The 24,334-nt window shown below is 40.1% G+C and overlaps 1 protein-coding gene across 3 annotated transcripts; it reads left to right on the top strand.

Moving 5' to 3' along the window:
* Positions 1-1,927: 1,927 nt before the first annotated feature.
* On the top strand, positions 1,928-23,833 carry ahctf1 (AT hook containing transcription factor 1). 3 transcript variants are annotated; one of them, XM_084931089.1, is made up of 40 exons: positions 1,928-2,038; positions 4,470-4,596; positions 5,456-5,606; positions 5,742-5,844; positions 5,954-6,134; positions 6,310-6,517; positions 6,673-6,789; positions 6,934-7,018; positions 7,175-7,325; positions 7,445-7,577; positions 7,694-7,875; positions 8,027-8,088; positions 8,243-8,371; positions 8,521-8,611; positions 8,808-8,897; positions 9,302-9,442; positions 10,119-10,223; positions 10,591-10,687; positions 10,826-10,949; positions 11,065-11,121; positions 11,940-12,086; positions 12,311-12,501; positions 12,605-12,749; positions 12,900-13,031; positions 13,157-13,304; positions 13,451-13,601; positions 13,715-13,822; positions 14,081-14,225; positions 14,383-14,598; positions 14,818-15,505; positions 15,671-15,847; positions 16,175-16,280; positions 17,906-18,027; positions 18,129-18,418; positions 18,674-20,425; positions 20,725-20,998; positions 21,194-21,364; positions 21,442-21,506; positions 21,787-21,872; positions 22,646-23,833. In XM_084931089.1, exons 2-40 carry the CDS (start codon positions 4,476-4,478, stop codon positions 22,842-22,844), a joined length of 7,641 nt encoding a protein of 2,546 aa, XP_084787215.1. In that variant the 5' UTR covers positions 1,928-2,038; positions 4,470-4,475; the 3' UTR covers positions 22,845-23,833. The 3 variants fall into 3 exon arrangements, with proteins under 3 accessions (XP_084787215.1, XP_084787232.1, XP_084787223.1); XM_084931106.1 differs by having other exon boundaries at positions 1,962-2,070; XM_084931097.1 differs by having other exon boundaries at positions 1,962-2,179.
* Positions 23,834-24,334: the final 501 nt, after the last annotated feature.

Genomic DNA, 24,334 nt, shown 5'->3' with positions numbered 1-24,334 from the left:
ACAGTCACACAGAGACCGATTCACAGAGAAAGTCATAGACAGGCAAAAAAAACCCTCTGCAATGGTGAAGAAAGTGGTGATAAACATTCCCCCACATCAAGGTGAGCAAATGAAGCAACCACCAATGAGAGAGAAGGATACCCCTGATTCACATATGATGGGGTGGAAAATGAATCCGAGGCAATGGGATCCTGGAGCGTTTATAATGTCCATGCCAGTAATTGACAGTTGCTCTATGGACACACCTCAATAAAAGGCCAAATGCCAACAGACTTCGTCACACCAGCAATAATAAACAGAGTTTGCTCTTGTGGGCCTTTTTCCAACCCAAACATTTAATTAGAAATAATTCTGTAACTAATTTTATATACTATTATTATTGTACTTACAGCAGTGTAAAGTCTGGGAAGAAAATTACATGATTTGCCAAAGTGAAAACAGCACAGACGGCACCTGCCAGAGACGGACATAAAATTTTCTTAGAATAAAAATGCTTCTGTGCTGAGCAAAGCAAAATCTCCATAATAACATTTAAAATGCTCTTTTTTTTTTTTCATTTTACCAGCTATTGTTGCGCAAAGCCAACTGGACCTTGTGTTATAATAATGTAATAAAATAATATTAGTACTTGAGACTATAAACATTTTTTTCAGTTTAAATTTTAATTCTAATAAAGGTACTCAGCTTTAAGCAGTTAAGTAGAACACGAGCAGAGATAAAAGAAGGAAACTTAAAAAAAAAATAGCTCTATTTTCTGTTGCCTACATTGTAGAGGGTGAATTTGCCTCTAAACAGGAAAATGGAACAGGGAAAAAATGCAGCAGGTTTCACAATAAAAAAATGTACAGACCCAATATCTGATTTAAAAACATGAGGACTTCATGTAGGCTTTAAATCGACAGTTATCAAATACCACTGAGCAGTCCCTACCTTTAAATCTAATCTGTCTTCTTCCTCTCCTCTTCTGTCTGTCTTATATTTCTCCATCTCTTAGTGAAGTTAGCCCTTTCTTTTCTATCCCTGTGAACTGCAGCAGCTGGACCTTTAGCTAGCAACATACTGTGCGACAAACTGCACACATACAGTTTGTGTGTTTGCTGATGTTGAGCTGATAGAAACTTTGCATTTGAAATTAAGTGACACTTAAAAATATTACTCCCTTTATGCCCCTTGCTCCTAGATGCCGAAGGGCCGCAACAGCTACTTATTGGTACATGCAGTCATTAAATATCGATAAATTAAGACACCGGACCACTTTGCCTCGTTCATCTCTTTTTACCTGGTGAATAATACACGAACAGGACTGGCTTTCATGTGTTACAGTTTAGGCTCAAATCAGTTTGATGTTTGAATGCTCGCAGTGACGTCAATAACTTCCCGCAAATCTGTGAAACTAAAAATAACTGTTTTGAAAATGTAAGGAGTAGAAAGCGCAGATAATTACTTTAAAATGTAGGGAGTAAAAGTAAAAATGTGTCAGGACAAAAATACTCAAGTAAAGTACAGATACCCGAATAGTCTACCTATGCACAGTAACGAAGTATTTGTCCCTGCTGTCTTTTTGTCAGAGGCAACCACCCCTTTTACTCTTGGTGGTATCCTTCCGTCACAAATCACAACTGACACTCGTCTCCACCCACTCCACCCTGACTTGATGCCAGCAAAATCATGTATCTTCACTACCTTTCCTTGGAGCTTAACTGTTATTATGGAGCTGTTGCTTTGCCTTTCTGCCCATCATTGGAGCGTTTTCACCACACGGCAGATGATCCGCGTGTTGACCCCTGAAGGCAGCAGCTAAAAAAAGAAAAAGAAGAAGTTTGATATTGCAAAGTCATGACTTTCCTGTTTTAGTTTCTATTGTTCAAACAGAAGCAATGCCCAGACTGAGGGGGGCAGCAGTGCGTCCTCGGTGTGTGTCTATTCTGTCGGAACCACAGCGAGGAAGAAATGCGTCAGAGCACTTTTCGACTGTGGAAATGGCGCTCTGCGTTGTTGGAGCCTGAAGTCAGAGGATCCTTTCGTGCTTGTTTGTCAGGTGAATCTCCTAGAGGGCTATCGGTAGGAGAGGTACTTTAAAAAGCAACGGATTATGACAGAGGAAGAAAGGAATCGAGATAATTATAAAGGAAAACGAACCAATTGTGGCTCTGATATAGCCATCAACATTCTCGCACAGGTAGTGTAAACGTTGGTAGCAAAAGCTAGCGGCACATTGCCTCACGTTTTCCAGGTCAGCTTGGAAAGATGTAATCGGGCTAGCTCGGCTCACTAAATGAGTTTATGCCGAGTAAATCCCCACACAGATTCACAATGCGGGCGTCACTTGTGTTAAACAGAAACTAACTCTGCTGCGGTGTTGCCAGAAGCTACAAGCTAACTGCGCTGTCTGGCGTTACGTTTTAACTGAAGCTAAACCACCAAAATGACATCAGTCCACCTATATACTCAGATTCAAGTAAAACAAGACTCGTCGCTGACAGAGCTGTGTTTTTACTAAGATGTCAACAATGATAAATGCCAGTTATAGTTATTAGCTGGGGTGGAAAAAACAAACATACCGCAAGTTAGATGCACACTGCTAGCACAAAGTTAGCTGCGTTAGCGAAAGTATTGCTGTACCTCGGGCTAGTTTAGCTAGCCACCCTTACTTTACCTTCGACTAGTGGTTAAAACGTGATGGTTTTAGTTTCAGTCACCGCTGTAGTTGACTTGTTGTAGCACAAACCTGATAGTCTACATGAAATGACAACAACTTCCAAATAGTTAGTTATGCGGATGGCTAACCTTAGAGTTAGCTTTCTTAACTTTAAGGGGGAAATTGAATAAACTGTAATCCTGCATGACCTTGCAAGCTAACTCGGTAACCTGCTAATGCAAGAGTGTATCAAGGCTACTACTTATTGTCCAGCACTAGATAACACTTGCATTGTTTCATTTATGTTTTAAAATTTTATCACCATTGTGCGTTACTTAACAATGTAAACAAATGTTTTGGTACTATGTAGACGCTAACGATCCAGACAACATGAACCGGTTACTGTGGTTTATGAAGCTATATAATGTTTTCATGTTGTCTCACATTTTTCATCATCGCTATATGTACATGTTCTGTCTTGTAGAAAGTTGAAAATGTTAGAAATGCATATAGGTGTCACACAGACTTGACAAATGTTGACACACGTGATCGCTATATGTTTGTTTGTTGAACCCATACGTGCTTTTTAATAGTGTTTTGTTGTTCTAAAAACATTTGCCTCCGACAGAGAATATATATTTATTATTTTGTAAATGTTATATCTGTGTGTTCAAACTCATGCCCTGGCATGTGGCTGTTGGACTACAGGCTTGTTGCGCGGGAGTTCACTTGAATCCAACGTGTTTCCTTATGTGGCCACAGGGGGCGGTATTGGGTACTATTGTGCAAACTAAACGTGACAGACGAATTTTTGTCAGCACTGTATACACACCAGAGTAACGCAGATAATGCTATCTTAGTGGAGCACTAGTGCAATGACGGGGCTAGTCGACGGCATAAACATGAGCGTACTTGTGTTAGTCATGGTAATAAAATGAAATAAACATTAAAAAAAAAAAAACTTACATGAGTAAAGTTTTAGGAGTGGCCTGCCCTATGTAGGGAAAATTGGAGTATACAGCTTGTGAACCACAAAATAAAATGACCTTGAAATCTCTAGTTTACAGTGCTGTTGATGTAGACCTGTGAATTTACATGTTTTGGTAGTGTCAGTTATTATGAACAGAGGGAAAAAAAGGCCACTTGAGCAGGTTGGCTACTCGATTATTGTAATAGCGCTTCACTTCTCATCTCACTGTGAGAAGAATGTGCTAACAGATGTGCAGCTGTATGCCACGCGTTGTGGATTGGAAAGCAAGCCCATTCTCAGCCCCAGCTGTCCAAAAGTTTGCTGACAGCATGCTTCCTGACAACTGGGGGGGCGCAGGCAGTGTTTTGAAAGAAAGACCTCTTTTGTGTAGAAACCTAGTCAAGCACAAAGTGGTTTTAGGGATTAGTAAGGGTTCAGGAGGACTTTTAATTTGTTTTAATTTGTTTGTGTTTACTTAATGAGTAAATAGCTTGGCTAGGGTAATATGGAAGGAGGGAAATAGATGTTTTTGACTATTGACAGGGTTTTTACTGGCTCAGAATGCGCCTGTGGGAGATGAATACATACAAATCAAGCCTGACTTTGTTTCGTTATTTGACATAAATATGTGCATTTTATTTCTGACCCCTTTGATAAATAAAATGTCTGTCATTTTTGTGTAAATGCAACCCAAATTAACAAAATTGGTTTTATAATTTTCCTTTTGGCTCTGCCCTTTTTTGTAAGCTGCCCCCCAAAAAATCTAATAATAGTTTTATCATATTTGGCCAAAATATTGGGTGAAATGTAAATAAAATAATGTTTTTAACATTTAATTAATTCCTTTTTATGTTTATGCAGTGAACAATGCATGACCTGACTGCACAAGTCACCAGCAGCTTGCTGCCTTTCTCAGGAGTGACTGTAGACGCTCTGGGGGAAGATGAGATTACGCTAGATTCTGTTCTTCATGGGAGGTTTACCGTTGGTAAGAATATTTCATTATTATTTTAAGCATTTAACAGCCTTTTTTTCTTCTCTCTTATTTGTAATAGCAAATAAAGGATATGGAATACAATACCATCATCGTCATATGAAAACATGTTATATAATGAACTATTAAAACTATATCACCCAGGTGGGAAAAGAATCAATAAATAATACATGAAAATAAATCTGATGAGCTACTTGGTTTATGACAGTCTGACATCAGGAAAAAACATTTTTTTTCTTTTTGTCCAAGTCACTGCTTAATCTGCATGTTTAGGACATGCGGTGTATATTGTCTGACCTTTGACTTTGACAGACTTTACTATTGGATGGACTTTTGGTTTGAAAAGAATTTCAGCATGTTCTTTCAAACAAATAAAAGAGCAGATAAGTTATGAATGGAAGCGTAAATGGTAACTCATCTTTCCAGACTTCCATCCATGAACCAAACTTCTGGTTTGCAGGACAATAAGAATTTCAAGAACTTGCAACACCATAAAATAAAGGCAGACAGCAATCCAGATGTTAAAGCTGATTGTTTCTTAAATATAAAAATTCATTCATACACACACGTAGGTTTTCATTTCTTCTGTTGTTTTTAGTATTTTTTTTGTTAATTATTTTGCTTCACATAATTCTTTTACCATGTAAATAAGTTGCTGATGTTGCAACATTGGATAATTAAAAGGGAGGAAGAAAATCACCTCAAAATCAAACATACCAAAAGCCTTTTTAAAAATGTTTATTTTTTTGTAGTAATTTCCTGCTTTATCATCACAAGGCTAGCTTTCAGCTTAAACTGCACAATGACCTGCAGCTTTTAACTTTAACTTTTCTGTCCTTGTCTGTGTATGTAGGTCGCAGCGGGTTGGCCTGGCTGGCCTGTGGACCCCATTTGGAGGTTGTCCATGCAGTGACAGGAGAACGGCTGTCTGCATACTGCTTCAGTGGTGGAGGGGAGCACCCACCCAATGTCCTTGCCGCCAGAGACTTCAGCTGGCTGAAACGGTTCGGGCTTTATTTCATGATTTATTTGGCTCATTTGGATGTGGATGTAATCAGTGAAAGTTCACTATGAAGTGCATACATAATTAAAATAATGACAGTGCAAATGTTAAGTCCTCTGCTGGTTAATTTTAACAGGTCTGGTTTGCTGGTTGGCTTGGAGGAAACAGAAGGCAGCGTGCTGTGTCTTTATGACTTGGGACTGTCAAGAGTGGTGAAGGCTGTTGTCATACCAGGCAGAGTGGGTTGACCATAGTTTTTACTATTTTAACATTTAGACTCAAGTTTCTAGAACTTTAGTTAACGTGAACATTTTCTGTTTTTCTTTTCTAAAACTCTCTTGCATCTAGATCACAGCTATTGAGCCATTAGTGAATTATGGCGGAGCAAGCACGTCAACACAACACCTTCACCAGGGTTTGCGCTGGTTCTTTGGAATTGCGGCCGTAGTAACGGATCTCGGTCACGTACTCCTTGTGGACCTCTGTCTCGATGATCTTTCCTGCAACCAGAGTGAACTTGATGCTTCAGGTGAGAAGTTTCAATGAGGAAGTGATGTGTAGTATGCTTTCATACTTTTGTGGATGTCTGTACTTTCTGTTCCCATTTCACCTTTTCATTGTATGCAAACATATTCTGGTACCTATAGATTGTCCTTTTTTTTTTTCTTAAAGAATCTCTCCCTTTATATTTATTCTGTTTGCAGACCTGCAGGTAGTGACTAAATCTCCTGCAGAAATCCCCAAGCTAAGAGAAGTCAGCACAAGAGAGGGCAGACATCTTTGTCTCCAGCTGAATGGACCCAGTGGAGTTGGAGCCACAGCTCTGCAGTACATCTCTAGGACCAACCACCTGGCAGTAGGATTTTCAGATGGATACTTACAGCTGTGGAACATGAAGACTTTAAAGAAAGAGTGAGTGCTAGTATTTCTTCCGACTTCTATCCATAGACTTTGTGTAAAAGATGTGTTTATTTTGCAAATTGTAGTTCCCACTAGAGTCAAAACAGTAAGAATAGCATGTTTAGCATATATATATATATTTGCCTTTCTTCCATTGTTTATTGCAGATACCACTCACAGTTAGAGGGTGGCAGGGTGCCTGTATATGCCTTCACTTTCCAGGAGCCAGAGAACGACCCCAGGAACTGCTGCTACCTCTGGGCGATCCAGTCTTCGCAGGATCTGTAAGTTTTGCCTTTAACTCTGGTTAAGTTTACAAACAAGTATTTTCAAGAACTGCTTCCAGCCAGACTGTGTGTGTGTGCGTTTGTTTGTTTGTGTTTATTTCAAGTTCTTATTTTCCTCTGCATCCTTTTACTCCCACACAGTGAGGGAGATGTGGTCACCCTGCGCTTGCTTCAGTTGGCCTTCAGTGAAAGAAAGTGTTTAACTTCTGGAAAGATCCTCTATGAGGTCTGTATTGCATATAAGAAATAAATGTATATTGATTTCAAATAGTGAATCCTATACTGGGCAGATCCCAGCAAATGCACAGTGTATTCCTCATACTAACTATTAATAACTGTTACATCCTTTTTTAAAACATTTTTTTATCTTACACTCACACAGGGTCTCGAGTACTGTGAGGAACGTTACAGTCAGGATTTAAGTGGCGCGGCTTTCCCTCTCCGGGCACAGGCCACAAACACCCGCCTCCTGAGTTGCCAGACTATTGAGAAATTCAGACCTCATCCTGACAGGGACGACAGCATGAATGAAGGTATTTAAAAGCACTGAACCCTTCTTTACACAGCGTATCTAAACTTTATTGTCTTTATTACTTTCTTCAATCACTTCACACCACACTTTTCTTCTATCCTCTGTTCTTTCCCTTTCCAGTTGCATCTCCAGACACCAGTGTGTCCATCTTTACCTGGCAAGTCAAGGCCTACGGCCAAGGAAGTCTGTCTACCTACATCGGGGTTTTTGACATCAACCGCTGGTACCACGCACAAATGCCAGACTCTTTAAGGTACAATGGAAAGTGATTTCAAAACATTTGTTGTTGTGTTTTCGTTTTTTATTTTATGCATGTTTTAGTTTAGTATATTAATGTAATGCATTTTTGTACTCGTTGTTTTATGGCAGAACGGGAGAGTCTCTGCAGATGTGTCCATACCTTGCTGCTTGGTCTCTGGATCCAGTGGTGCAGATGGTATCTCCACATGTCTTCCTAGATGTGGTGGTACATGAGCGCAGCCTGAGCAGGGGCCTTCCCTTTATTTGCCCTCCACCAGAACAGTACTTTAACCCCACCACTTATAACTTTGGTAGGTTTAACACAACACATGCACCACAGCCGCCTTGGCTTGGAAACATGCAAAAATGTAAGCTTGTATTAGCTTCTAAAATGCTTCTTTTTGAATTATAATATGACAAATGAGTTTTCTCCCTCTCTCTTCTTCCTTTCTTCCATTTCAGATGCTACTTGTTTGCTCAACTCTGGAATTGTGCACTTAACATGCTCTGGGTATCAGAAAGAGGCAAGTTTCTTGTTGTTTCACCTCATCATTGTTTTGTTTTTTTTGTTGGTGTTGTTTGTTTTCTTTCTCTCGCTCTCTCTTAAATATATAGGCATACATTGAAGTTAAACTTATCTTAAACCCACAATCATTTCATTTTTGTCATTAAAACCAGACCCTGGGTTTTTTGAAGAAAGCTGCTCCTTGTTCCAGTGACATCATCTCCACTAGCTACTCTCACTGCCTTATGTCCGGTCTACTTTCATCCCGTCTGGCTGACACCCAGCCATCCAGCCTGTCTCAGGTACATGCAGACTTGTCAGAGTCACGTGGACCCCACTTTTTTACTTCCTCTTTTTGTATAGATTATTTGAAAAAAGATTTTCTTAAAAATTTAGAAGTGAAATATTCATTATTTTTTCATTCATTTGTATTCTCATCTTTGTTCTTCAGGAAGAGCAGCTTGATGCCATCTTGTCTACAGCGGTGGAGACTAGTTCCTTGGGACTGATAACTGGTTGCATTAAGCAGTGGACTGCAGAAGGTACAACTAAAAATAAGATTTATTTAAACTGCTCATGTCACCCAGTTTCACTGCATACATGATAGTTATTCACAAAGATACATTTACCTGTTGCATACCTGTATGTTCTATTAAATCTGTGCTAAACTCTTCTCTGTACAAATTGTAACCACCTATATTGATGTTAACACCTCCAAATTCTCTTCTCCTTCAACAGAACAACCAGGCTCTGCATTGAATCTGCGCTACATCCTGGATTGGGCCTGGAACAAAGTAGTTCAGACCAAGGAGGAACTGGATGGCATCTGTATGGTTTTTTTTTTTGTGTGTGTGTTTGTTTGTTTGTTTGTTTTTGTTTTTTAAACATGTTCTATTAAATTAGAAAGTTACTTTTACAAACCGGATGTTTAACTACATTTCAAAAGTTTCTCAACCTTCAATGTGTACTAGTGATAAACTAAAACTACATGTGTATAAATCTTCTCCATTCCCTTTAATACATTTGAATAGATTTGAATTCATACGTTTGCATAACCCATCTGTGCAGCACCTTTCATTAGATACCAGTACATGTTTGTTCTATTCCTTGTCAGAATTTTACATTATTTGTGAATGAAAAAAAAAAAAAATTATGTATTTTATTTTTTTACATTCCTGTGCTTGTGTTTGCAAATGTATTTTTAATAGATCCATTTATGTGATCCTCTGCAGGTTCACCGCTGTTTGACAGCTCATCTAACTTCACAGACCCTCAGACCATGCAGCTGCTGCAGCACACTCAAAGACTGCTGAGTAACCTCGGTGCCATTTTCCACTGTCTGCTCAGTGAAGCTCAGGAGCTCACACAAAAAGGTGCCCTGTCCACACAGTTGCATGTACAACTTTTATATTTTGCTGTCGTGTTGTTGAAACTGCTTTAACTGACACGTCAACACATATTGGTACTTTTAAGTTGTAATGCGATATCCTTTGATTAGTTTTGTTTTGAAAGCTTTTATGAAGTTTAGCCATTTGTGTATTTTGATTGGTTAGCTCTTCTGGGCGAAGGTCCAATGAGCACTGTACTTTAAAAGTCTCCATCCATCCACAAGAATTGCTACTCCTCCTGGAGTGTTGATCAGATTTTAGTGAATCTTTGACTTTGTCCATGACTACAGGTCCATATCTAGAGTAGAATAACTAAAAGTAGAATAACTGTTGCCGTTAAAGTGGTAAACAACATTATTTAATGGACTGCAAAAAATGCCTGCAGTTCTTTTTATTGATTTGTCAAAGCCTTTTGACACACAGTTGTGGTTTTGGTGTAGCGAGATTATTTTGTCCTGGATGTGACCTGCATTTGTGATCCAAGGAAGAGAATGGATGGATGGGATTTTGATTTTCATTAGATTGTGAAATAGAGCCAAACAGTGACGACAACAACATAAACAACACTTTCTTTTCATACTTTACACTTTGTAATAAACTATGATTTGTCATGGATCGTGAGCTCCTTTGTCACTGACATTCATTTATGTTCTTGTTTCAGGTCTGGTGGGTTTAATGAACAAGAATATGGTGTCCAGTCTCATCTCCAAGTATGCTCAGGTGGTCCTTTGGTTCTGTCGTACTGGCTTGCTCCCTGAGGGTTCAGGTAAAGTGATGCTGTCATACGTAATCTGAAAATGTATCAAATGAAACCCCTAAGAAAAAGTGGAAAAGCATATATTTTTCAAGAGAAACATATTTAAGACCAATTAACAATGTGTCACTAAATAAGTGAATATAATAAATGTGAGAGCACTTAAAAAACGACTGGTTTTGTTTATTTCTGCAAAGAAACATGTCCGTTATAACTAACCCCTGGTTATTTAAGCAAACAAGGAGGACTAGGTCCTTGGAGTAACTAGTCCACATGTCTTCATTAGTTTGTTTATTTGAACTTTATTTCCAAATTATTTGCAACGACTAGAAAATTATTGCTGTATTTATTTAAAAAATGTTTCTCCTGACTCTACTAGATGATGATGCTCTTCAGATTTCCAGGCCTTTCTATACTCACTCAGTCATCAGCAACTATTACACCATACGCAGGGAGGAGCTGACCAGGCTGGCCAAGTGAGTAACAAAAGGAGTTGCTTTAAAATCTAAGCTCCTTTATAACAAACGCAAACATCTATGAGATGTGCCCGTTCCAGGTTTACCAGTTGTCTCCTTTTTTCCTTTGATTATGCTGACCACCTGTTGTTTTCTCAGGGGCAAGTGGTGCGCAGACTGCCTGATGATCGACGGTTTAGTTGGCCAGTGTGGCGAACGCTTGACGAACCTGTGGAAAAGGGATGAAGGTGGAACGGGGCAATTCCCACCACCTACGCTGCATGTAAGAATTTAAATCTATATTTTACTTCATTCATTTTTTTTTTTAAACAAACAATACTTATTATTTAATATGCTTGTATAATTTTTTTAAAGATTCTCAATTGTGTGATTTGCAGGCCTTGCTTGACATATATCTGCTGGACAACATTGATGAGGCTGCAAAACATGCGATTGTATCCTTCAACTCATACTGTCTGTTTACAGAATCGTATATCTTCAGCATGTATGCATTTTAACACTATATACACAACTGTTAGATTGTTAGTGATTATTTTTAGTCCATTAACTTCAGTCAACTTCAGTAAATATTAACACAGATGACCATCTTAAGCACTAATTTGAACTAGCAAAACAGGCTATCATCATTTGTTTATTTCACTCGTGTATTCAAACATTTTCACTTTATAGAGTGAGATGGTGAAAACGCTGTTCATAAACATTAAACAAAGAAATTGTAATTTCATATCTTTATTCTTATGCTTTGTATGCTACACATTCATTGTATATCCTCCTGAGAACTGAAGGAAAAAAAGTATCTTTCAGTTTAATTTTTGTTGTCCACTGCAGAGGACATAATGAATTGGTCGGGTCTCAGGAGGATATGACAAAGTAATAAATTATAGGCACTGTTATGCTGCTGTTTAAACACTTATTTACAGTTAGACAATACATTCCTGTGACCCTAAAGTGCCAATGCACTAAAAATGTATTTACAAACAACAACATACACATAACATAGACCTAATGTTGCAGTTAATTTTGAGACCAGCCATTCCAAATAATATATATAGTTTCTAAGGATTTGAGCGATTTATAAAAATAGTTCCCAGTGGCTATATTGATATTGATAATCCTGCTATCCCAGGTAGTTTATATGGTATATTTCATCAGCACATGTAGAAATTGGGGGAACGGACACACGCTGTGATCATTATAGTGAGATTTTAACTTGATTCCTTTTGCTTGTATGAGCCTTGACCTGTTGTTCCAGGTGATTTACCTCTTGTTAGATGTCATGTACTCCTTCCCCAATAAGGACGGCGCATCAGTGGAGTCTTTCCCCACAGCTTTTGCTATCCCTATTGGACTCATTAAACTAGTACAAGGCCTATGGCTCCTGGACCATCATGACCATCAGGTAAAAGCATTGATTGGAAACCGTTATTATGCATTGTAAGCAATAGAAAAGAATGGGTTTGCATGCTGCGTCCTATGTGAAAAGGCCTTTACTAACTCAGAGACATGTGCATGTATAATCAGACCTCATGATATGACAGGTTTTTGTTTGTTTTTTTTGAAGAATTTTTTTTATGTTTATCCTTCAGTAAGTGTAATGTTAATTCCTTCTTTTTTCCTCATCAGAGTTCGTTTGAGCTTCTTTTGCACCCAGCTGCTTCTCAGTTTCACTTTGAGTGGCAGCATGAGCGCGTTCTGCAAGCGCTGATGTGCCAGGGCCAACAGTCAGTGGCCCTACGATACTTCCACGTCACAAAACCTGCGGTTTCCAACACTTCACAGGCCAAGCTTTGCCTGTCTGTGCTGTTGCACAACAGGTACGTTTAATGCATTAAAGTATTTATTAATTCGTTTAATCTCTTTACAAGTATACAGCAGCTGCTTGATCTTCATTAACCAATCTGTTTGCCCTCCCGCCAGGTGTCTCATAGAAGCATGGTACCTCCTCCGGCAGCACTCTAATCGCCTCAACATGACTGAGCTGCTCGGTTTCCTGTATGAAAGCTGCCAGGAGTTGGGCCTCATCAAGGAGCTGCTCAAGCTGCCCCTGGGCCTCAATGAACAGGTAGAGAGATGGTGAAAGCACTGATAAAAAGTTGGTTGTGAGATTTCTGATTTGTTTTCTTATTTATTTTATTTGAATTACATTGTAATTGTTTCACCTTTGTATTTTTAAATTATTGCTTAAATCCCTGGTTATTGGTTTGTGTTTTAGGAATGTTTGGAGAAGTTTCTCCAGGGGACAGGTGGTCTCCAGAACAGAGAACTACTGATGGTTCACTACCTTCAGCAAGCAAACTACATTCCTGCTCTGCAGCTCAACCACACCCTGAGAATGAACTTAGTGGTATGTTTGACATATAGAAGCTAATAAAACGGAAATGGTAGAAATTCTGTGACTATTAGATTTATATAGAAATAAGCTTTTTCTAACCATGTTCTCTTGTTTGTGCTTTTGTTTTTTAATCATAGAACGAACGAGACCCAAAGCTTAAAGAACGATCCAACACCAGGAACACCATCCTGGATCTGTATGGCAAAGTTTTGCCGAGAGTTCAGAGGAAACTGGCAATGGAGAGAGCCAAGCCCTACCAACATCCCAACACCATCCACAGAGAAGGTAATGAGACGCTTCATGTTTGTAGCAGTTCACCTCAGTGGAAACCTGTTTTCACAGGAGTGTGTTGAAGCATTTACAGAGTATCATAATAATCCCGAAGAGGGTTATTCAGCAAATGCACAATGTTTTTTCTTTCTCTGTCCTAGTGTCCCGACCACAGCCACTGTCAACCATCACCAAGCACACTGCTAGAGAGAAGGTAATGTCCAGGGCTGGTTTTATCAACAATGTCCTGAGCAAGATTGAAGAAGTGTGGTTAGGCAAAGGAGCTACACCACAGTGCTCTCCTGCTAACAGGTGAATATAAAATACCAAAATTGCATCTTGAAATTAACTTTTCAATTTTTTCTTTTGCATTTTGATTTATTTAATTTGCTTATTGCAAATTGTTGCCTGGTCATATTTTCCAGCCCCAGGGCAGCTGAGGTTCCTAGCTCTAGCCCCAAGCCATCCTCCATTGGCCTTCCTGAACCATTCCTTGGAACTCCAATCACCATGACCTCCAAACGAAAGTCAAGGTACATCAGTGAAACTGAATCGTATAGTACAGATTTTACCGATCATGAGGGGGAAACGTTGATATTAACTTGACGTGTTTGTCCATCTGGCACAAAGCTGACTTTCTAATTTATTTTTTCATTTCTTATTTTATAAAGATGTTAATATTAAAATATGTTGTATAAATATTAAAATATCTGGTTATTGTACTCAATGTTAAATTTTGGTAAGACAGTATCCTAAATTCATGTTTGTGTTCCTCCTCCATTGTGGCCCAGGCTGATCGATTTGGTGGTTCATCCTTCCTGTCAAACACCTCGGCCTCTTCTCAGCCCTCCCAGACCTCCCAGTGCCTGGGTTTCACCCAAGAGTGTTAGCAAAGCACCTGAACTTTGTTTGCTGCAAACACCTCAGGTTGTCAAGGTCAGTAGATGAATTTAGAATTGCTTGTTGTTATGTAGTCCAGGATTACAGTATTCATATTTTCTATGCTTTTTGTGATATTTAATAGTTTATGATAATACTGTGGAGTACCTTTAGTATTTTGTTACTCACACTTTTCATGTGTTTTCCTCGTCAGCGGGCCCGGGCCTTGGCTGCTTCTGGCCCAGTCTTCTCAGCCTTCACTCCCCAGTCCATCCTGCGCAGCAGCCTGAGGCCCACACCCGTTGCCACGCCTTCTGCTTCACCAGGTCGCTCCATTACACCTCCTATCCGCAGCAAAGAGAACCGTATCACCTTTATTGAAGAGTCAGAATCCCCTGAAGTTGAGAAGGGCATCCGATGGACTAATGGGGTAAGAAAAAAAGCACATGTGGACCACACAGAACCTCTTTTTTCCATTTGTGAGGTTGCAGCTAATTTTAGCTGAGCATGTTAATAGGGGAACCACCTGGCTCTTTTTTTTTTTCCTTTTTTTTTTTTTTTTTTTTTAAATTATCTTAAACAAGAAAAAAAAAACCTAATTGTGGATTATGATGGTCTAATAAATAAACTGCGTCTTCCAATTCTGTAGATGGCAGCAGACAGTGAGATTAGTCGGCTGACCAGAAGCTCGGCACTGTCCAAGGCCACACGTAAGACCTGGTCATTACAGCCTGCTGAAGAAGAAGAAGATGGAGATGAGGAAGGGGAACAACCACGTGTAAAGTTCTTGCCTCCAGAAGGTGGAATTCCCTCTCCACAGCTGAAATGCTCCGAGAGCGAGTTATCCTCCGCCCTTGAAGGCGCTGCAGAACAAAAACAATCGGATGCAACACAAACACATCTTAGTTTTAACCTTGACACCAGCACAACATCTGTTCGGTCAACAGACACCACTCTAGAGTATTTTGATGCTCCTCTTTCAATAAACAATGAGGAAAAGGATGGACATGTCAGTACAGAGAAAGATGATGATGATGATGTAGTGACGGTGAATGTTAAATTCTTGGCTGAAAAAGAACCCGTGGCAACAGCCGAGGTAATGGCCTCACCAGCAACTGAGCAAACCCTTCCTCTGACGTCAGAGGATTCAGAAAAGGAAGAAGATGACGTAAGGGAAGAAAATACACCAGAGGATGTGATGGAAGTTGATCTTGACCAGGAGGCTAAAACTGAGGAAGAAATTCAGTCTAATAAAGAAGATGATCTGGACGTTGAGTCAAGCACCAAGCAAGATGCTGCCATTGTTGACCAAAACGAGACATCTATTCATCTTCAAGGTAATTTATTCTTAGTTATTTTTATAGTTTGTTTTTTCAGAACTGATTTTTGGAGCAGGTTGCACTGCGCTGAAATCCAAAATCATTTGCTGTGCTCATGATTTTGAAAATACGTTTGGCAATACTTCTCTCAAACATTGCTTGACAAAACATGTATTCTACTAGATCGTAACCAGGGAACTGACAGCGCAGACTCTACCACTGACGCTGAATCTCAAGATCTCCCAGTTAGAGACGAGGGCCGGGATATCCAATCAGAGGCCACAGAGTTCAGCGAGCATGCTGAACCTCCTGGAGTAACTGAAACGACAAGTGAAGAGGCAGATCTGGAACAATCAACAGGTCCACATTTCAACTTATTAATCTGTATTGTAACTGATAAAGTTAAACGATTTTACCACATTAGATTAGACTGTAAGGATTTGCGATACTCGAGGTGGTAAAAGGTGTGAAGAAAGTCTTCTAAAAATTGTTAAAGACATACTAATTACTATTATCTGTTGGTTTCAACCAAATGTTTTCAAATTAAAATTACTTCAGATTCCAGATTTTTATTATATTGAATAATGATTTTTTTTCTTGGGCAACTACATGGTAATGATGGTGATTACTGTCTTTTTGTGTTGTTTCTTTAAAGTTTAATAAAGTTTCTGTTTTTCCTTCCATCAGATCTGACAGAGTTTGTTCAGAGGCATCTGTTTGGTAGCGATCTGTCTCCTCCACTCACCCGCTCAGCAATCCACAATACATCACAGAACCAGCCTTCCTTCAACAGGTAAACACCAAAAACAAGAGAAACAAGAGAGTCGTTTTTACTCACAGCTACGAAGGAGTATTTAGGGTCACATTAAGAAAATAAATATTATTGATCATGTTGAGAATAAAGTCAAAATTCTGAGAATTAAAATTGCTATAGGCTCTGAGTTAGTGAAATCGTACTTCAGAATCGGTTTTAGTGACAAGGAAGGAAATGATGTCTCTTTTAGCACATTAACACAGCAGGGTGATCAGTAGTGGTGCAACGGATCAAAAATCTCACAGTTCGGATCGGATCACGGTTTTAAGTCACGGATCGGATCAATTTTCGGATCAGCAAAAAAAGACAAAATTTTAACATTTACTTATTAACTTATTTAAGTATTTTTTGCCTATTAAAACATTCAACTCCAGACTCATTCCACAGAATTATATAAAAACAAATTAAGGTGCAGTATAGGGCAGTACAGGGCTTTGTATCTACCACTCCGCTGTGATATAATGAGTGGTCACGGTCACGTGGCTTTCCGTTTACCTGGAGGTCCACCCATTTGTAGTTGGGCAACAGAAGATGCCTGGGACAGTTCAGCCATAACTTTAAACTTTTCCTGCTCATACATGCCTGGGTACGATCTTGTCACTGAAGTGGATGCGCAACGGGATATCATAGCGTGGCTCAAGCACGTTCATCATAGTTTAAACCCCTTGTTTTGCACAAGGGAATACGGCCTCCCGTCTGCAGCTAAACACCCCAGTAGCTTTTGTAATAGCTTTAGCCCGGTCGGAGTGGGCAGCAAAGGGCTGCTTAAGTGCCGCAAACTCCTCTGCTCCTCCACTTGGACCGCTAGCGCTGGCCATAACGATCGCTTGACAGACTGACCACGCGCACCATACGCATACTTTTTTTTTCTTCTTTTTCGAATCTTCGGATCACGTGCGTCCCGAACCGTGGAGTGGGATCGGTTCGGATTACGGATCAATCGTGATCCGTTGCATCACTAGTGATCAGTACAAGGACGCTGAAAAGATGGTGCAGTCAGAAAAACACAAACTTGCAAGAGTGGGTTGGTAATGGACAGTTGTGAGGTTAGCGACGGTTACACCCTCGTGCAATAAAGAGGATGTATGTTGTATCACAAGACGGCTGATCAGTTTGTTTCACTAAATGCTCTAAACAAACAATTTTGTAGAGGTTGTAGCAAACGTGGCAGTTTGCACATTTCAGCTTTATTCTCAAAATGATCAATGATATATTTTTTTCTTGATGTGGCCCTTACACACCTCCGTACATAACCCATAAGGATACGATACAATAAAGATTAACTGTAAAACCGATCATACTAGATTTTTAGTTGTTGGTTCAAACATTCAGTTCTGTGTTTTTTACCAGAGGAGAAGGAAATGTTTTTAGGAACATAACTTGTTTCATTTGCTTAAGTACTGAATTGTTGTTTTGGTGCCAGGACCAAAGCTGTAGTTAATCCAGATTAAATCTTGACTGTTCTAAAGGAACAAGAATGATCACAATCTGTTTACCAGTCGGTGTACTGCTAGCATGAGTTTGTTTCACAGTGAGATGTTATGTAACTCTGTCTTGTTGTTTTCAAGAAGTTAAAAATGGCTGTTGTTCTCACTCTCTCTCAGTGAGCCTTTAGGTAAAGATGAAGAGGAGACGCAGGCCGATGCTGAAGCTCCCCCGATGTTTACCACCCAAAAGTCTGCTGCTTCTGTAACCTCCTCAGAGCCAACTGGCACCGATTCCCACTGTGAGGAAAACTGTACACGCATTTCACATCAACAGTGGTGCTATTAATATTACAGTGCTGTTTTACAAATTTCTTCTCTGCTTCTGTTTAATATCTCATAGCTGTTGTGAGCGTCAACGACAGCGAAGACCTTTCTAGCTCTGGGTCTGAAGACGAGGAGGATGAAGATGAGGAGGAAGTGTCAGACCAAGAAGATGAGGAGGAGGAAGAGGAAGAAGAAGATTCTGGTAGTGAGGTGGAGATCATTGAGGAGGTCCCGGGTACTGAGAAGCTGCCATCCCTCCAACCCAGTCCATCCTTTGTACAGCAGAGCCACACACACTTCTTGCAAACACAAGCGGAGCAGGAGGCTGCTGTGTTGTCTCTGATCACCCCAGGTGCAGAGATGAAGGTAACAAATGTAGGCCTGAAGGGTTTTGTGTGTCGAGTAGTAGATAGTATACAATCTGAGCAAGTGGAAATTCATTTGATTATTTTAAAAATGTAGTCATGTGTAAATATTTAGAGACATTTGCTACTTTTCATTTGAGGATTTTTTTCATTTTCGTCAGACAGAACAAAATGTTTGAATACGTCTTGTTTGTTTTTTAATTTTGTACTTAAAATCTTTCATGAAAACTCACTTTCTGTGTTTGCTTATTTATAGATGGTAGATGAGGACATAGAGGGTGAAGTGGTTATGGTGAGACTTGGGGCAGATGATGGAATGATGGATCCAGATGAAGCAGTAGAGCAAGGATCGTCATACATGGAGCTCAAACCTTCTACCACCCTTTTGGTACCTGTGGAGCTCGTGGAGGGACAGCACGGCCTGGTTGACGGAGCTCAGATGGATCTTCCTGAGCTTCGTCCAACTGTTGTGGCAGATGAAAGTCACGGCAGTTTCTCCTTGATGTTGGATGTGGATGAGGATGGAGATAAAGGGACAGGCATACTACCTATGGAGAATAATTTGCAATCGTGTGACCCTTCGATTCAGTATCAGGTTATGGATGCTAATGAAATTCTGGCCAAACCTGAGGTTATTCTTTTGAGCACAGAGGACCAGGATATCACCCAGTGTGAAGAAGCCTCAGGAGAAGAGATTGAAACGGTTGATGGGAACTATATAGATGGCACAGAAATTGTTCAACTCCAAGCTGACTTTCAAACTGAATCTACTGAAGCAAACCAAGAGTCAGATGATGCTAAAAAGCAGAAGGCTGCAGAGTTGGTAATGTTGACTGAAGACCATGAGTCTGCTGCTGTTTCAGTCTCTGTCCCAGCTACATTGGAAGAATGTCTTGCAGCCGTGGAATCTCTGGCACAGGTAGAAGTTGCTGATGTAGCAGTGGAAGCAAAGGACAAACGCCATCCTGCTGAGGAGCGGGAAGAGCCTGAGGAGAATGGCCCTAGTGCAGAAACGGAGCCTATCACGGAAGAAGAGGAGCTGCAGGACCGCAAATCATCAATGGAGGCAGATGAGGAAAAAGATGAAGAAATTAAAACAGAGAAGGAAACACAGCAGATAGGTGAGGGAAGCATGAGAACAGATGAAAGTGTTGAAGAGAAACCTGTAAAGCAGGCTTTGAGCTTAAACAGTGAGCTGGATGAAGAGCCTGTACAAGAGCCTATACAAGAGCCTACTACCTCTCAGAGGATGAAGACTCCTTCCACTCCAACACGGAGGATGACGAGGGGGAGGATGGTAACTTTTATCTCTCCTCTGTCAGAGGAAGCAAATGAGCCAGAGGGCGACAGGGAAATGGAGGACACAAAAACAAGCACTCTGGTCCCTACGTCACCGAGTCGCACACCTAGGAAAGGTAAACAGGCTAAAGAAACCAAAGTCCCAGCCAGCACACCTCGAAGAAGTACCCGCAAAACACAGCCAGAGCTTCCAAAAGAAGAGGACGAAGAGGTTGAGGTCATGGATAACAATACTTCAGTTGCGTCAACCTCCAAGGCATCGTCTCCATCCAGACGTTCGCAGAGGGTGGCTGCAACAAGGACCAGTCAAAGGACTCAAAGTGGCAGCGAGGTGTCTACAGCCACAGATGATGAAGTCAAACACGAGGAGGAAGTTAACGTAATAAAACCAAGTAGACGAACAAGCTCAAAGACTCCAACCCCATCCAAACACGCAGCATCTCAAGTAAAGACTCCGAGGAGGTCCAGCCGAAGGATTACGAGTAGCACTGAAGTGGTGGCGACGCCGCTTGAGATCGTGAAAGAAGAATACGAACAGGACGAGGTGTTTGCCTCTCCTGTAAGACGGAGCTCCAGAAGGACAAAGACGGAAGCATCAGAGACTTTGTCCACTGTGCTGGAGAAAGTAGAAGACAAAGAAGAGCAACTTCCTAGCCCTGGCCGGACAACTCGACACTCAAGCCAGATTAGCCTAACTGTATATCCGCAGGTAAGAATTCAGAAAGCTATCTATAATCTGTAAAACTGATATGCTGAACCTTGTAGATTATATTTATTTAACACCAGGACTACAAAACTGCACCGATTATGTTCGTCATCTGATGTTTGCAGATAGGCTGCTCATGTATGATCTTAATATTTGAAGCATATTTCATGAAATGCTTTTATTTTCATTTTTGATTTTCACCTCTAGTTATCATGCATGCCTTTTTATATTTATTTTTTTTCATATTACATGTTGCAATCTCAATCCATCCATCGTTCATTTTTTACATTTAACATTTCCAGGTGAAACTGGTTCCTGTGTCGCTTTCTAAGAGTCCAGAAAAGACACAAGGAGAGACGACTTCTGAAAACGCAACAGAGACGGGAGATTTACACGAGCCCGAACCGCCCAGAAGTGCGAGTCGAACCAACTCCCGTCGCCCCACTAGAAGCAAACTTTGGGACCACCCAGAGGAAGATCTTCCCCTTTTGGACTCACCGTTGGAGGTGGACTCTAAGACTCCTGTTGCTGATGCCCTTATCAAGAGACTTAAAGATGAGGAAGAGAAGCAGGAAGGTATGAATTTAACTTAAAATATGGCTGTGTGGGAGAAGAAAAGAGCAGTCGGTGTGAAGCTGTATGTACCAACGAGTTCAAATTAGTGAAGATTACAAAGGGACTGAATTTATTCTACTGCATGCTGGTTTAACTTGTATGATGTGCATGTAGAATTCAAAATGTATTGATCTAAAAGTGTAACCTCTTAAACAGATGATGCCGTGGTTAAGAAGGCGCTGAGAACAAGCAAGAGGAGTAAAAAGTCATCGGTGGAGCAGGTTCACTCCCCGGGGAAAGACTGGCTGGTCCCACAACCTGAGGATGATGAATCCAGTCCAGGCGAGAATTCATTCATCTATTCCCCCTCGCGAAGACGAACAAGAGGTGAGCCGAGTATCAGTTTGTTCATATTTATTTATTTTTCTGTAAATGGCTGTAACCCTTTGTTGTGTCTGTGTCAGCCCAAAGAGCAGATTCCTCTGAACAACGTGAGGCGCCCGTCACTCGCAGCAGAGTCAAAGTGCAGGTAGGAACTTCAACTTTGTTCACACTTGATTTCTTTTTCTATCCTAAAGATAACGAATCTCTTTTTTTCCTCTTTGCATTTGTTTATTTTGTTTTTATATATCTGTCCCGTCATAGTTATTCTATCAGTTATGAGCCTTTGAACCAGGATGTTGGACGCAGCACACACAAGAGTTTAAACCACTGCTCTACAGAAGTTAGATAACTAAGGGTTGTAACAGAAGTACTGATGAATGAAATGAAAGATCTTTTGAAGATGCCATTTTTCTCTTTTTTTTCAGGATGAAATGTCTTCAGAAGATAATGTAGAAGTCGAGAAAGACGCAGGCGCTACTAAAAGCAGAAAAACAAACAAGCGAACTGCCAAGTAAGAAACTACATCCTACACTGAAACACGGGCAAAAATACAGCGTCCTAAAATGAAAGTAAACTATAGATGGATATATCTAGATATCTATCATAGAGACAGAGAGATATATAGATATAGAGTGATGGCGATAGATATAGAGAGATAGATCTAGATAGGTGCAGGAAATGCCGCATATATACAAAGTAATGTTCATAAATAGTAAATAGAGGCTGAGGTTTCCTGTTACAGGTCTGTACTGTGGTGGTGTTAATGACCGAGTTAGCAAAACAAGTAAAAATACTTGCATACACAGGTCATCAAGAAGGAAAATAAATTATTATTATTATTATTATAAATTATTTAATTTATATTCATGCGTATGTCAGTTGTATCTGTGTATTTTTCTATTTTGTTTATTTAACATCTATATCAGAATCAGAATACTTTATTGATCCCTAGGGGAAATTCTTTTTTGTTACAGTGCTCCATTATAAACAAACATTAACAAAGACAGACAATACACTAACTAAGAATAGCACAGTATATACAGGCATTATATACATAAAAGTCACGTATTAATAAATAGCTGAAAAAGAACATGTGCAAGAAGGGTGTAGCTGTTGCAGTAACCAGTGTGTTAAGTGGATGAGTTGTACAGTGAGATGGCCACAGGCAGGAAGGATTTCCTGTGTCTTTCAGTGGTGCTTTTCGGTAATCTGAGTCTTGGCATTAATACGGATTATACATCATATTGGCAGGTTTTATTTTAACTGAAATTTCCATCCCCCCAGATCCAAAGCTGTCGCAACGCCGCTTCCCTTTGCAGAAGTCGAACTGATCTCGCCTCTGCCCAGTCCAGTCGATTCGATGCCACGAGCACCGAGGAGGGTTAAAGAGGGAGAGGAAGCGACCACCAGCAGGAACCTTCGACGTAAACGTGTCTTGGACACAGTTTTTACAAAACCTGTCACGCGGAGGAAGAAACTGTAGGAAGGTTTGCGGCGGTTTTTAAACCAGTGAACCTCAGACGGCCGCATGGACATTTCAACCACCTCAGCTGTGAGCTGTCAAATAAAAATGTATGCCGGCACTTGAGATGGTCGCATTTCCTCAAAAGCCTCACAGCGCTCCAGATTCAAGATTGACTTCCCTGTTGGGAGGAAATCAAAAAAGCAATGCAGGCAGAAAAATCTATTTTTGGGACAAGGCACGCTGGTGGTCAGCAGCGTGTGAGAGACTATATTTTTGGAGTTTACATGTACTTCTTTAACTTGATTTCATTCGCTTTTACGTCTGTGGCCATTTTGTGCTAGATGTTCTGCTGCAGCCCTCGGCCTGATTCTCTCCACGCAGAACGACTCAAGGGAAAGCAATCATTGTGGATTTTTAAAGGCTCCCATTAATACAACCAGAGACTGAAACGAACTTGCCTCTGATTTAAAGAGGTTTTATTTACATTCTTTTAAAATTTGTTGTTGTTTTACTTTTAAAAGTTCAAGGCCTGCTGTTTTTTCTATTTAAGAAGAAAAGCAACCAACCCAGTGGAGATACATTTCTACTGCTAAATTTGTATATAGTCTTTTGGGTTTTTTTGCTATGTTCCAAATAAAGTTAATAAATAAATAATAAACAGTTATGTTGATTCTGAATTTTTAAGTGTCTCTTGAATGCATTTGGTCATCTAATCATACTGCCTATGCCCTAGTCTTAAATGAAACTTAATTTAAGAGATATTCTGTGAAAGACAGCACTGTTAGCACGTTTGGACTGTAAAATGTTATGGGGGTGTTGTATATTGTCTAAAAACAAAACAAACTTGCACAACGGTTTGCTTATGTAAAACTTGATTTGGGACATGTTAATAGGTTTGATTAAATTCATCGTAATCAACATCTGACACATAGGCTATTTTCTGATGAATGTACGTAGAATGTCTTATTTTTGATGACTGCTCTTTGATAAATATGGCAAAGCTTGAATATTTGTGTTGCGTCTTTCAATTCAGTGCAATCCACCAACATAAAGGTACTATTTGGAATTACCAGAGAGGTGGTTTTTTTGGGATATGTTGTAGCTCAGTGATGGAGTAAGAATTGAATGTCAGCCTCCTTATGACCAGGAAAAATCGGTGGTTCCTCTTTGAGTCTCTTGATTGGAATGCAACACCCGCAACCACTGGGAACCACTTTTGTTTGCAAGGTGCACTGCAGCCAGCATGTTGCAATCAGTCAGTCTGCACCAGTCAGAGCAACTTGTCTGCAACGGGTCTCTTTCAAACGGAGGATTTGACTCAATTTGTTGTTAACTGGTTTTGTTGTAAGATGGTTGCGCTTTGTAATTTTGCAGTTAAATTGCTATCCTGGAACAACTACCACACTGTTTATGGAGGAATTTTTCCATTAATGTTTCGGTCTACGAGGTTCTGGCTGATTTCTGAATATAAGCCATTAAAGGTGTGAGGCTGTTTACCAGCCGTGCAT

Source organism: Perissodus microlepis, chromosome 1 (assembly GCF_051167445.1).
Source record: "Perissodus microlepis isolate ML-2025 ecotype Zambia chromosome 1, ASM5116744v1, whole genome shotgun sequence".
Taxonomy (NCBI): Eukaryota; Metazoa; Chordata; class Actinopteri; order Cichliformes; family Cichlidae; genus Perissodus; species Perissodus microlepis.
Note: the sequence above shows the minus strand (reverse complement) of the source record. Positions and strands in the feature narration are given on the sequence as shown.

Bases quoted from the DNA above. Each gene is read 5' to 3' on its own strand.
- ahctf1 (XM_084931089.1), top strand. From the start codon at position 4,476: ATGCATGACCTGACTGCACAAGTCACCAGCAGCTTGCTGCCTTTCTCA. The intron at 7,578-7,693 runs GTACAATGGAAA...GTTTTATGGCAG, and splicing joins CAAATGCCAGACTCTTTAAG to AACGGGAGAGTCTCTGCAGA. The intron at 8,898-9,301 runs GTATGGTTTTTT...GATCCTCTGCAG, and splicing joins GGAGGAACTGGATGGCATCT to GTTCACCGCTGTTTGACAGC.